Genomic DNA, 14,528 nt, shown 5'->3' with positions numbered 1-14,528 from the left:
AAATATTTAAATATATCTTTTTTTTTAATTTTAAATATATATTTGATAAAATACAATAATAATCAATGTGCAATTAATTCTGACTATTTTTATTTGAATGATTTTTAAAATTAAAAAAAAAATTAAAAAAAATTAAAATCTAAAATTTTATGTGAATTACTATAATTCACACTTTGTGGTGGGTGTTGACTTCAACAAGATGGGTGTGGTAATTCACAGAGAGTGATTTTACAAGATAGATAATTATATATCTATCAGTCTATAAAAATTAAAATAACTGCTTTCATATGATTTTATTTTATTTACAATTTTATTTATTTTTGTTTTTTTTTAATTATTATTATTTATAGATAAATTAAAAAAAAAACAAATGTATATTTTCTTTTTTTTTTTTTTTTTTTTTTTAAAGATGATTTGATTTGCTTATGATCGATCATTTATCATCTTGATGAAAGTAGTTTAAATGCAGAAATAGGTGTTGGTACGAATTTAAATAGGTTTGTCATTGAGCTGTGACTGTGTTGCTGTTGTTGTTGTAGTTCTGCTGCATCGGATTTTTGTTTCTCGGTGATCAGTTGGTAGATTTCGAATTGGTTCTCCACTGCCAGCACTCGAGATTCGATCGTTTGGAGATGTGCCGACTTCTTGTTTGACCACTCGCGTATGTCACGCTTCAAAATGGTGAGTTCGTTCTGCAGCTGTATGACGACGGCGTGCACCTCGCGCTCTTGCTTCTTCAGCTCCTGTCGATTGCGTTCGTCCTGCTGCTTCAGCTGTTGCTCAACGTATTTCTTTAGCATTTCAAACTCTATCGCCGAATCGGAGCGGTCGCGTGTCAGATAGGTTGCTCCATGATTACCAACACCGCTGACTCTGTTGGGTGAAGAAGATCCACCCGACTCTGTGGAGACACCTACTCCACTTCCACCACCACCACCGCCAATTCCACCAAGTGTAAAATCGATTGTTTCCACACCGGAATACAACTCATCCATTCGCTTCTTAAAGTGATCGATTACATAGAATATAGGTTGATAGGTAGTGACAAACGACGCTATAATAATGAAGTAGGGATGCAACAGTTGACTCAGAGTGGATAACGAGTATCTCACACAGAAAATCTCTAATGAATACCAACTAAACAATGCAACAAACGGACATAATATTGAAACTATTAATAATCTAAAAAGATAGATAGATACAGATAGAGAAGAAATAGTAAGTAATCTAATGAATAGATATTGTAATTCTTTATTAAATATACTATATATATAATAAACTAAACACTACTTACTTCCATTCTATTGTAAATAATTCTTGTAGATGATTCTTTACGACTTCGCTATCGGGATTGATTTGTTGTAGATCTTTGAGATGCAATGATTTCTCTTTGACTATGAAATATAATTTTAACGGTGTTTTAAAAATATAAATAAAGAACGCTACTGCTATATACCAAACTATTAAATCCAATGCTGCTTGTAATGTTATTTTCTAATAATAGTGGGAAATGAACCAATCATTTTTGTTAAATTCGAAATTCACTTTCAATCAATTTTTTTTTTTTTTGTTTTTTTTTTTTTAATATTTTAAACTTTCTTTACTTACATTGGAATGAACAGCAAGCATCAAAGGAATGACAATGAATACTGTCACTGACTGTAATGCTTTTCCAAAAGACATGTCTTTTTGGAGAGAATAGTTTACTTTTAATTAAAAAAATAAACTTTTAAATTATTTATTATTATCTCTTTTTTTTTTTTTTTTTAATTTTTTCTATTTATTCTATTTATCTATCTATTTTTACATGTAAATAAATGTTCACAACTAATTTCATTTAAAAATATTTATTAATAATATAAATAATCAAAAAAAAAACAAACTATTTTTTTTAACACAATACAATTTATTTAAAAGTTTATGAATGGCTAAAGAGAGAGTGATTTTATATATAAAAAAAGAATGAAATTTTCATAAGTAATAAAAAACAAATACAAATAATAGTAAGTAAAATAAGTAAAAAAAAAAAAATCTTTAACACTTTATTAAGTTTTAAAACACACTTTTAATCTTCAATAACAATAAATGTAATAATACCCCAAAAAACTCACCAATGAACATTAAAAAAACAAACACACACTCACTTTGATTCTCATTTTTAAGCTTAGCCCCACATAAAAAAAAAAATGTGTGTTGACTCAAACCAAAAAAAATTAATTTAAAAATGATAAATTAATTAGAAAATACAAAAAAAGGAAAAAATGACAATTCAATATTTGCAAATAATAATATCTTTTTATATTACAATCTATAAATAAATTTTATTTACATTTTATTTTACTTATTTTTGAACAACCAAAAAAATCTTTTTTTTTTTTTTTTTTTTTTTGAATTTTTTTTTTTTAATTAAGAGTGTTTTTTTTATTTTATTTGATTTAAATATAAATAGATAAAGCATAGGTACACTATTGAATAACTATAATGATTATCACACAAATACCAGTGTTAAAGTTGATTGTTGAGTATATAGATAGCAATTTAGATAGGATTTGTTTCGTTTTGACATGTAAGGATCTGTTTGATAAGAGAAACAAGATTCTCACTATTAAACCAGAGGTTTTAGATCATGATATGCAGCACTACTTCATGGAGTTCAAGATGAAGAGTTTTCTAAAGAAGACTTATGAACAGGTGAAGGCGTTATCAAAGATATCGAGTGTCGATGTCGATGTACCTAATGTCTCTGGTCGGTACACCGGTCCAATCCGCTACTACCAACCGGACTTTAAGTTATTCCAGCTGGATCACTACATTGAGCGGCCACGAGCGACATCGGTGAAACAGCGTATCTCTTACTTGCAATCGTCGAACCCGCCCAGCCAAACCGAACGACAATCACTGGCGAATCAGATCGGCGACGAGGTGACCGATCTCGAGTACTGCTACTTCAGTCACTGGTTGGTGGATTTCGAGCGAATCCAACAGGTTCAATCGATACAGTTTCTCACGTTGCCAAACGCGTACAACGAGAAGATACGGCCTGGACAACTACCTCCGCGTCTACTCTATCTTCAGCTCGGAATTTCTTACTCGCACCCATTCCAATTCGGGCTGTTCCCAGAGACTTTGGAGCGACTTATCATAGGGACCAGTTATAATCATCCTCTGGAGCCAGGCGTGTTACCATCGCGTTTGAAAACACTCAAGTTCCTAAAGGTATCGTACTTTGATCATCCCCTACAAGTCGGGTCACTACCGAATTCACTGATGTACTTGATATTCGGTGGTAATTTCAATCAACCTATCACCTCAGTCGACATACTACCGCAATCACTGATTGCACTTGATTTGGGAACTTCTTATAATCATCCACTTTTCATTACAAACATCTCCATTGGTGATAGTAGTACTACTACCACTTCCACACAGAAAAAAGATAAAGATAGTAACAATAATATAGAGACGCACCACACAGTATTACCAAGATATCTAAAGTATTTGGTATTGGGTAAATGGTTTTCTCAACAGTTGGATGCTAATTCCATACATCCTGGTATCACTCATTTGGCGCTGTCCAATGAGATGTATAAAAACCTATCGAAACTACCGTCAACTGTTCGTTCGCTCGCTATCATCGATCATGCCAAAGACATAGTGCGATACATACCGAAATTCATAGAGGAACTGCATTTCGATGACTTTAAAAAAGTAGATCTCTCAAAGATACCGGATAGTGTACAACGACTGTCAGTTTACTCCACCTTTTTCACAGAAAACAAAGCGCTAATGTCTAAGCTTCCGAAATCAATACAGTCACTCCGATACGCCTATGCCCAATACGCTAAATCAATGCTAATCGAAATAAGAAGAATATCATCGACACACTGTCTCATCTTGTCTGAAAAACTATTTGGTGGAATCACCAAAAACAAAGATATCGACACAAAGATTAATACTTTAATGACATTGTTTGATGGAAATATAAATTTTAAATTATTACTATAACAAATAATAAACCATATGGTATTTTGTAATTTTATACTCTTTAGATTTAAATGCAATATTTATTGTGTTTAAATTCTTGAGCATTATCATATTTATTATAATGTAATTGAAGTAGATGCACACCACGCTCTATTGTGATTTTTAATATTTCTAAAGAATGGTTGACATCGATTGGATTCGATTGAATATTTGAAATTACAATCAAGAGATGGACCAAATGAAAAGATATAACTTGATGTTGGTGATTCTCGATGATACATTACAAATGATTGCTGTCCATTTGTAAGAGAAGTAGCATTGAGTTTGCTGATTTGCTTGGTTTCAACATTGTATTTGATGAATCGTTTGTTTATTCGATCCAATATGTAGAAATTTCCATTGTTATCATGACATGCTGATAATGGTATAAAGTGAATGTTATGGTTTTCTATCGTTCTATTTGTCAAATCGAATTCAAATAACCTGTTTTGATTTTGTGATATTGAATATAATGAACCTTTGAAGATCATGGATGATCCCTGTGTACCATAGCCTTGAGGTAATTGATATAATCTTTCAAATGTCAGAGTTTTGATATTGAATCGATCAATATTGTTCTTTTTATGATAACCATTCACCAAATAGATATGATCTTGACCATCATAACAAACTGATATATTAGAATCACCTTCAAAATCACCAATATGTTCAGCTGATTTCGATTTCATTGATATTTTCATCCATTTGTTTATATTACCATATCCACCGAATATATAGATATATTCACCAATTGAAACAATCGAGTTGTATGTTTGAGTAAATTGATAATCAAACTTTAATTCTTCAACCGAATAGTTGTTTGATGTGTTGATCAGTGTTGCTCCATTTGGTTTGTGTGTTATAAAAATATAAGATTGTTTATTATCATTGTTGTTTGTTGTTGTTGTTGTATTTATTGATTCATTTGATCCAATCTTATCAAGTTTGATTGATTGTTTAATGATTGAATTCAATTGATTGAAATCAGGTTGTTTGATTGATAATTTATATGATGATAATAAAGATAAGTCATTGTCTATGTTTTTTGTTGATTTAAGTTCATTGTTGAAAAGATAAATGGAATCTAACAATACTGATCTTGCATCAACATCATCGGAGGGTTGTTTGAGAAGTTCATCGATATCAGTATTGAAAAAAGAAAATTCATTTAATAATGTACTTTTACTATCATTGATGAATGAATGTAATGATGAACATGATCGAATTGATTCCATTATTGTTGTTGTTGAATATAATGATGCTGTGTCTTCAATTATTGATTGATCATCACTACTATTATCACTATCATCGTCATGGTTGTCATTATTACTATTTACTTTATTATATATATTTATAACAAGTATTAAAGTTTTCATTCTATCCATATAAAAATTGATATGGTTTTCGATTGTATGTTTATCATTGATAATATCTCTTTGTAGTCTATGTTCTTCAATGATCAGATATTGATGTAATTGTTCAAAGTGTTGTTTGATATCATTCTCTGTTGTTGATAATCTTTGGTAGAGTGAAGACGATGATCTTAATGATTCCCATATCATTTGAATTTCATTATTGATTTGTGAAATTTTATTATTACTGCTATTATTATCATTACTACTATTAGTACCGGTACTTTCATTAATTTTATAATTATTGTTCGTTGTTGTTGTCGTTGTTGTTGTTATCGTTGTTGTGGGGATGGTGTCAATAAAATCATCTAAATTCATATTGTTCAATGAATGTTCGATTTCATCTAAATGTTTACACTCCTTTGAATGATCAGGATTCTCTTTGATATGATCGAGCATACATTTTGAACAAGCAAAACTAAAACATTTATAACAAACGAAATCGTATGTTTTATGTTTATCTAAACTTTTATTTATCATTATTAACTTTAAATTATTTATTATCAGTGTTGATATTATATAAACAAATGAGCGACAACTAGTTTTGTTTTAAAATATTTATAATGTTTAAAAAATAAAAGAAAAAAAAATAGAAAATTATTTTTGTTCGTTATTTATTCATATAGAAGTTGCACCACAAATTTAAAATAAATGCGCGCCAAACATGTTTAACCCTATTTACAAATAAGGGCTAGACAGCAAAACAGAACCAATACACACAGTTGAAGAGTGTTAGAGTCGAGTGTTTCATTAATCAGGAATTCTATTAAGAAAGCAATTTGGAATGTTTGGATATTTACATTTACCATATCTGCAATGATGAATACCGAGATTTAGATATTAATGAACAAACAGGTTGTCTACATCGTACTTATAACACATAGAATCTAATCTAAGAGAGAGTGCTACAAGTAACCATGCTGGAGAATCAGGAATGACTAGGAAATAGAAGACATCTATTCAGAGATGAACTAGTCGATTTCAATCCATCTACAACAAAAACAGTGAACACCAATCAACACCAATTGAACAGTCAACAGAATCTATCATAAGAAACAATAGATAGTTTAATATCAGGATAATAATAATAATGATAATAAACCTGAATTTTGTATTTAATATTTCATTATTAAATGTGTTTATTTATGTTTAATTTAAATATGATTATTTTCATCACCGAAATAAACTTTCTTTGGTCTACCTTTGGCACGTGGTCCAGTTGGTTTGCAATAGGTATCGAGCTCTGGGAACATCAATGACAGCGTAACACTTTCACTGATGATATGACGAATGTTAGTGTGTGATGTCCATTTCTGTTTGTGTCTGGCACGATGTTCTGTTACTCGCTCCAACATATCGTTGATAAACAAACCAGTTACACCAATCAATCGATTCATTTCTTTTGGAGTGCTCTTAACCTTTTGCTTTGTGAGAAGTTCACCGAGAATAGATTCGATTCTCTCTTGGTTCAAGTATTGGAATGGTTGAACAGTATTACTACTATCATCTTTCTTTTGCTTCTTCTGCTCTGATTCGTAGACGTTTAGCTTGGCTGTAAGTGTTCTTAGGAGGACAGGGTGGAATACTTCATCCAGAGAATGTTGGAACAATTCATCTTTGGCAAGGCCACCGACACTGCCTACCAACGATTTCTTGAGCAATTCAAAGAGTGAGTTGAATTGTGTATTCAACTGCTGTTGAGCACAGTTGTAAAAGATCATCTTTTGTGCTTTGTACATTGCAACGATATCTGTCATCTTCAATAAACTCTCACTATCGTCAACCGGTTGAAATCTAACTATCTCCTTTGTCTTTGATTTCTTTTTCTCTTGTTTCTTTGGTTTATCATCTTCTTCTTGTACTTCTTCATCTTTATCATCTACTTCTTCCTTTACATTCTTTTCTTCGACTTCTACCTCTCTCTTTCTCTTTGAACTCTTACCCTTACCTTCTACTTCTTCTTTCTCTTCTTCCTCTTCATCTTTCTTTTCTTTTTTTACTTTATTAGATTCTGCTTTCTTTGATGATGATGATAATTTATTTGATTTCTTTACTTTTTCTTCATCTTTTACTTCTTCCTCTTCTTCCTCTTCTTTAGTATCTCTATCATTTACTTTAATATTGATAGTGTACAAACTTTCTTTGACTCTCTTTCCAAGTTCAATAGATTTATGTATGAAATCTTCAGAGACCAAATGTGAAGAATCGATTGTTGCCAATGCTTTCTTTACATTATTCGTTTTCTTATTGTAGTTGGTTGTTGTTGTGATCAAATGAGTGCATCTACTCGAGAAACTCTTCTCTGTCTTTCCACCATTTGCACTGATCAACTTGTATATCTCTGATTGAGGTACACTGAATGTACCACAACAACTAATAACACAATCTTTAAATATATCTTTCATAATATTGTTCAAGTTTAGCAAAAACAAAAACTTTTACAAAAAAATAAAATTTATCATCTATTGTTGGCAAAAACAACAACCATTTCCAAGAAATCGATTATGATCTTCATTAAAAAAAAAAAAAGAATTAATTAATTAATTATTTCTGACTTATAACATCCACTATCATTAATTAATTCCACTATCCATTTGTTGTTGTTTGTCATAAACTTAAGTTTTTTTTTTAATTTGGCGTAATATCATTGACATCAATTTGTATGTCATCCGTAGATGATCGTTTAATAGTACAGATGATTTATTGGGTGTGGTTCATTCAATCTTCTTGGAAATGGATGTTGTTTGATGTGTTGATCAGTGTTACTCCTTTTTTAGTGTGGTATGAAATTAATTAAGATTGTTTATTTTTTGATGTTTTTTAAAAAAAAATTGAAAAATAACAAGAAAAAATTTTTAAAGTCATATTATTTTACGTTAGAAAAGGTTTTTATTTTATTACAAATACCTATTTTTCAGTTTCCTTAATAAATAATAAATATTTTAATTAAGTAGTGGTGATTTAGATTAATCAATAGCAGTGTTTGTTCGAAGATCTATAAAAATGATCTAAAGATTCTTCTACAACACATATTAAAGTCTGGATATACATTGGAATAAACTGTTTAAAGTAGAAGTTTTTTTTTTTTAAAAGAAAAATAATATTTATTATTTATTAATATAAATAAAGAACAAAGAAAACAAATTTATAATTGAATTGATGTAGATGCACACCGTAATCTATTTATATTTTTAATATCTCTTAAGAACGGTTCACATTGATTGGATTCAATTGAATATTTGAAATTACGATCATTAGATTTACCAAATGAATAGATATAACTTGATGTTGGTGATTCTCGATGATACATCACCCATGGATACTGTGCATTTGTGAGAGGAACAGCATTGAGATTGTTTGATTGTTTGGTTTCAACATTGTATTTGATGAATCGTTTGTTTTTTCTATCTAATATGAAGAAATTTCCATTGTTATCATGACATCCTGAGTATGGTATAATGTCAATTTGATGATCTGTTATCGTTCTATTTGTTAAATCGAATTGAAACATCAAATTTTGATCGAACGATATTGAATATAATGAACCTTTGAAGATCATTGATGTTATTTGTCGATCATATCCAACAGGTAATTGATGATATGATTCAAATTTCATTGTTTTGATGTTGAATCGATCAATTCTATTCTTTATTCTCCAACCATTCACTAAATAGATATGATCTTGACCATCATAACAAACTGATATATCAAGATCACCTTTGATTCCTTCGATATCACCAATATGTTCAATTGATTTCGATTTCATTGATATTTTAATCCATTTGTTTTCATTGGTATATCCACCGAATATATAGATATATTCACCAATTGAAACAATCGAGGAGTATGTACAATTAAATTCATAATCAAACTGTAATTCTTCAATTGAATTGTTGTTTGATGTGTTGATCAGTGTTGCTCCTTTTGATTGATGTGTTATGAAAATATAAGATTGTTTATTATCATTGTTGTTTGTTGTTGTTGTTGTTGTTGTATTTATTGATTCAGTTGATTCAATGTTATCAAGTTTGATTGATTGTTCAATGATTGAATTCAATTGATTAAAATCAGGTTGTTTGATTGATAATTTATATGATGATAATCTTAAGTTATTATTGTCTGTGTTTGTTGTTGATTCATTGAATTCATTGTTGTATTTATGAATGATATCTAATAATATTGATGATGAATCTGAGGAATGTTGTTTGAGAAGTTCATCAATATTGAAATTATTATTATGTTCATTGAATAATGTTTGATTATTATGATTGATGAATGATTGTAATGATGAACTTGTTGTTATTGATTCCATTATTGTTGTTGTTGAATATAATGTTGTTGTATCTGGTATAATTGACGTATCCTCATTATTATTATTAATATCTTTATTATTTAATTTATTAAATAACATTATTATATTTAATAAATATTTCAAATTCATGATATTATTATCGATTTGATTTGTGATTGTTTGTTTATCATTGATAATATCTCTTTGTAGTTTATGTTCTTCAATGATTAGATATTGATGTAATTGTTCAAAGTGTTGTTTGATATCATTCTCTGTTGTTGATAATGCTTGATATCTGGATGTCGATGATCTTAATGATTCCCAAAGAGATTTAAGTTTATTGTTGATTTGTGAAATGTGATTACTTTTAATATTATTATGAGTAAAATCATTATTGGTTGTTGTTGTGGTGTCAATAATATCATCTAATTTTAAAGTACTCAATGAATGTTTGATGTCATCAATATGTTCAAACTGATGAAAATGATCAGGATGATCTCTGATATGACCGATGATACATTTCGAACACATCAAACTATTACATTGATGACAAATGAATTTGTGTGATTTTTGATGATTTAAACATTTAATTGTCATTATTATTGTTATATTTAATATATTATATATCTTGATTGTATGATGTACAATCAAAAAAATCAAAAAATATTCAAAAAAAAAAAAAAAACAAAAAAAAATAAATAAAATTTTGCAAAATCAATCAAAGAACTTTCTTTTTAAAAGATCAAGAAAAAGGGAAGGGACAGTGAAAACACAATTTTGGAAGATTTTGATATCACTGAAAAATCTTTAGTTTACATGTAAAAACCTTACTTTTTAAGTTTATTGTATAAACGTTTTTACGCTCTTGACTTCTATTACGAGATCAGTTAGTGAAATGAATAATATTCAAGATTTATCATATCTATTGCTATCTAAAATACTAGGTTTCGAAGAGCTTACAGTTTTAGATTCAATATGCTTTAGTTTAATATGTAAAAAGTTATATAACAATAGAGATAAATATTTGAAATTCAACGATCAGCATCTTACACATTCACAAGCTCAATTAATCTACACAAAGAGCAATCATGTAACACTACAATCATACAATACACAATTTCAACGTATACCAGCCAGTATTAGATCTTGTAGACTATTAATAGGTGATAACAAAACAATTCAACTACAAAGTTATTCAAAATATTTTGATTATATGATAGATAGTATGTTATATTATGCTAATAATATTATAAATTAAAATCAACTAATCTAATATATATCTATAGTTTCGAAAACGAATACTCTTATCGGCAAAATACCTTTGAATGTTCGTGTATCTAATTGGCCAAACAATCTTGTTTTCGATATTTCCTATAGTCAAATAAGTGAACTGAATATCAGATGCGATAATCTAAAGATATCGCCAGGGTTCTCTACCAAAAACTCTTTGCCACTTGACTGTAGATAAAATTATCAACCCATTGAATATGTGGCCAAATAGTATTAGAGTTATGACAATCGATTGTAAAGAACAAGAATTCGAACCTGGAATATTCCCTCATTCGTTGGAGATGCTCACGCTCTATTTGTATAGCCATCCATTGATGAAAAACACACTACCACACACTCTGAAATCACTGGTTTTAAAAACACACACCATTTATTCCGATATTCCCAAGTTAGATATTGGGAACCTACCGGAATCACTTGAAACCATTCAACTCCATCCGTATCTTGCCTACAGCATTGAGAACGCAGCGGCTCTAGCTAAATTTCATAATCTGACAAAGCTGGATGGATTCAATTGTAAATGGATCACCGAAAACATCGTACTGCCATCATCGGTCGCAACCCTCCGATTTACTGCATGCGTTTTCGAATATAATTCGATTGAACCTGGTGTCATTCCTTCGACGATCACCGATCTCGACTTTGGTCACATGAGAGACTTCGTGTTGAAACCTGGGAGTATACCTTCGAGTGTCGTAAAACTATCACTCGGTAACTATAAAAACAGTATCGAACTTGGTACCATACCGGTTGGTGTGAAGAAATTGGAAATGACTTATACAATTGGTCCTTTTTCAATTAAATCGTTACCAAACACTTTGGAATCATTGAAATATACCAACTATGAATATGACACAATATTAAAGTTTATTGATAATCTCTCTTTGCCATCGATAAAGAAACTCTCATACCCTTCAGTTTTACAGATAACTGTATTTCCACCGAATTTGGAATCACTCGAGATCACTGGAGTCAATAAACCGCTATTGTATTCATCGTTACCACCGACTTTAAAGAAACTCTCACTCGATAAGATTACTCTTGTAAAAGATGTTTCGAATGACAGTCTAAACCAACCTAAAAGATTGTTATTGAAAGTGAACGTTCAATTTACCACATGTAACTCATTGGAAGATCTGCCACTCTCTGTGGAAATCATCATAATCAAACATATAGAACTTCGAAGATACAACAAATCCAGCATTTTTATTGGATACAACTGTGAGTATCCGGTGAATGGTGGATTTATAAATTCAACTGAACACTTAAAAGAATTAATTCAGAACAAATTATTTGATAGAACTACAAATTATAATAAAACATCGAGAATCATTTCATAAATAGGGTAGAGAGTTTATTTGGTACATAATAATAATACATTTAAATACATTTTCTAATATTACTTTGAATTTACTTTTTATTAAAAGCTGAAAGAATTAACTTTCTAAATTCTGGATTAAAAGGATTTTGCCATTGATCTTTTGGAGGTGACAAACCAGCTTGATCTAAATTGTTTCTTAATAATAGAATAGAAAGTGGATAAAGTGTTCCACTTTTATCTCTACCATGTCTAATTTCAATTACATTTGGACATTTTTTGCCATTTAAATAAATTGCAAATCTAGAACCACGAACTCCTTCCAATCTACCACCCAAAGCTGATATTAATCCTTGAATTTTAGATAAATCTATCCAATTATCTTGCTTACAAGTAGGAAAAAATAATTGATCGTATGTGTTTCTTGCTCTTTGATTGAGATTATTTAAAATAGAATTATGATAAATTGGAGACTCATTTTTATGAATTGGATGTTGTTCACATGATTGATCTTCATTATCATTTGTCTTATCGAAATTTTCACAAACTTCATTGGTATCATCCTTGAAACCATCAATTAGAGTCTCTGCCATATCAACAAATGGAGTCTTAATTGTATTGTTAACTAATATTTCATCATTGGTGATGGGAAGAGAAATTGATAGTTTATCGATTGGTTGTAGTGTCTCTGATGATGATGAGATTACAGGTGGGTTTGTTTTTGGTGATTTACGTTTAGGTGAATTCTTTGATTTTCTAACTAAAGGAGTTGGATCGAAAAAAGAGTTTGCCATAAATTCAATAACTTGATTCAAATATTCCTTGGTCTGTTTTTGTAGTGGATCAAGAACATCCAATAACTTTTCACAATACAAATGAGGTCTAGCATCCTCTCCAGATCGAATAAATCCTAATTTATCTACTGCATCAAATCCATATAAAAAGAAATTCTTGCTAAATTTTATAAAACCAATTTCATCATCTATTGCGGCTATCCATTTACCAATTGCAACCGTATTAATATTATCTTCAGAAGTGAACTTGAGTAGATTCTCTGTTTCAGCGGAAGCATTTCCAAGAGAAACTATAATGTTGATGCATCGATCTAAAATTCCTGGCAACAATATCTCCAATAATAATCCAGGTGTATATTTAAAATTCAAATGTGACTCTAATAAATCTATTTTATCTCCACTTGAAATATCAGTAGACAATATAGACTCTATCCAATGAATTTCTGTCTCCAATGTTTCATTTAAGAATCGTTGAAATTCTTGAATTGTTTTGAAAAGTTCAACATAGAACTTGTTATCTTTTGAGGGAGATGAAAATTTGTCAAGACCATTCAAATTTTCAACTGTACCTTTCGACTGACCAAAGTTGGATTGCAACAGAATTAGCATAAGGCAGGGTACATCATGACTTAACTCCCTTATATTGACTAGTAGATGTGAAGGTTGATCTGCATGTATCGATTGTAACTTGGTTGCAGTGAAAATCAAAGAATTGACATCCAGTAAAAGGTTGGTATAAAAACTTAGTTGTTCTATAAAACTTAACTCCAAGATTCTGAAAATGGTTTGTAGAGAGGTTTTCTTTAATTGTAAAGTTGAGTTTTCCTTTAGAAACCGTTCGATACGAGCTAAAAGTTTTTCAGCTTGTACCAGTTTATCTGGAGACAATGGTGTTATATTGAGAAAAGAGTTTTTTACTCTTTCTGACTTATTTTCCAATCGATTGTTTGGTAAAATTTTGAGATTTGGTAATAGTGAGCTGATTAAAATGCTTCTTAACTTTGAAGAATTTTCACACAAATCATCAATAAGACGAACATTTTGAAATTGTTCTTTAGAACTAGCTCTATTAAATAATTGTTTTCCCAAAGTCAATATTAACTTTTGAATAGATGCTGTTGGTTGAGTTTTAGAATTCATTGTTTTACTAATAAATATATACAAAATTGTGATTGTTAAATAATAAATAATAATAATGTAATATTAATATTTTTAACAACCTCACACAGATTTACCACCACATTTTTTAATTAAATAAAACAAATCACTTTAAATTCATAGCACATCAATTTGCTCATCATTGTTTTTTGTTTAATGGGGGTGTTTTAACACCATTGGCGAAATATATTAACTCTATTTTATAAAATATTGTTGATTTATTATAACATGTATATATATAT

At 29.7% G+C, this 14,528-nt stretch overlaps 7 protein-coding genes across 7 annotated transcripts; 2 read left to right on the top strand and 5 right to left on the bottom strand.

Moving 5' to 3' along the window:
- Nucleotides 1–62: 62 nt before the first annotated feature.
- Nucleotides 63–2,156, bottom strand: PPL_04943 (uncharacterized protein; the record flags this gene model as incomplete). The annotated part of the gene is made up of 8 exons (XM_020575839.1): nucleotides 63–83; nucleotides 233–259; nucleotides 864–1,054; nucleotides 1,135–1,171; nucleotides 1,203–1,263; nucleotides 1,295–1,494; nucleotides 1,609–1,706; nucleotides 2,141–2,156. 8 exons carry the CDS (start codon nucleotides 2,154–2,156, stop codon nucleotides 63–65), a joined length of 651 nt encoding a protein of 216 aa, XP_020434155.1.
- A 325-nt stretch (nucleotides 2,157–2,481) lies between these two features.
- On the top strand, nucleotides 2,482–3,145 carry PPL_04942 (uncharacterized protein; the record flags this gene model as incomplete). Its single annotated transcript, XM_020575838.1, has 2 exons — nucleotides 2,482–2,789; nucleotides 3,076–3,145. The coding sequence occupies 2 exons, from the start codon at nucleotides 2,482–2,484 to the stop codon at nucleotides 3,143–3,145; spliced, it is 378 nt and encodes a 125-aa protein (XP_020434154.1).
- A 955-nt stretch (nucleotides 3,146–4,100) lies between these two features.
- PPL_04941 (uncharacterized protein) lies at nucleotides 4,101–5,915 on the bottom strand (the record flags this gene model as incomplete). Its single annotated transcript, XM_020575837.1, has 1 exon — nucleotides 4,101–5,915. One exon carries the CDS (start codon nucleotides 5,913–5,915, stop codon nucleotides 4,101–4,103), a length of 1,815 nt encoding a protein of 604 aa, XP_020434153.1.
- Nucleotides 5,916–6,589: 674 nt separating this feature from the next.
- Nucleotides 6,590–7,840, bottom strand: PPL_04940 (uncharacterized protein; the record flags this gene model as incomplete). Its single annotated transcript, XM_020575836.1, has 1 exon — nucleotides 6,590–7,840. The coding sequence occupies one exon, from the start codon at nucleotides 7,838–7,840 to the stop codon at nucleotides 6,590–6,592; it is 1,251 nt and encodes a 416-aa protein (XP_020434152.1).
- Nucleotides 7,841–8,580: 740 nt separating this feature from the next.
- Nucleotides 8,581–10,323, bottom strand: PPL_04939 (uncharacterized protein; the record flags this gene model as incomplete). Its single annotated transcript, XM_020575835.1, has 1 exon — nucleotides 8,581–10,323. The coding sequence occupies one exon, from the start codon at nucleotides 10,321–10,323 to the stop codon at nucleotides 8,581–8,583; it is 1,743 nt and encodes a 580-aa protein (XP_020434151.1).
- Nucleotides 10,324–10,621: 298 nt separating this feature from the next.
- PPL_04938 (uncharacterized protein) lies at nucleotides 10,622–12,356 on the top strand (the record flags this gene model as incomplete). The annotated part of the gene is made up of 5 exons (XM_020575834.1): nucleotides 10,622–10,949; nucleotides 11,013–11,059; nucleotides 11,154–12,059; nucleotides 12,193–12,237; nucleotides 12,300–12,356. The coding sequence occupies 5 exons, from the start codon at nucleotides 10,622–10,624 to the stop codon at nucleotides 12,354–12,356; spliced, it is 1,383 nt and encodes a 460-aa protein (XP_020434150.1).
- Nucleotides 12,357–12,426: 70 nt separating this feature from the next.
- PPL_04937 (uncharacterized protein) lies at nucleotides 12,427–14,268 on the bottom strand (the record flags this gene model as incomplete). Its single annotated transcript, XM_020575833.1, has 1 exon — nucleotides 12,427–14,268. The coding sequence occupies one exon, from the start codon at nucleotides 14,266–14,268 to the stop codon at nucleotides 12,427–12,429; it is 1,842 nt and encodes a 613-aa protein (XP_020434149.1).
- Nucleotides 14,269–14,528: the final 260 nt, after the last annotated feature.

The sequence above is a fragment of the Heterostelium album genome (assembly GCF_000004825.1).
Source record: "Heterostelium album PN500 unplaced genomic scaffold PPL_scaffold4, whole genome shotgun sequence".
NCBI lineage: Eukaryota > Evosea > Eumycetozoa > Acytosteliales > Acytosteliaceae > Heterostelium > Heterostelium album.
This window is presented reverse-complemented; position numbering and strand designations above follow the sequence as displayed.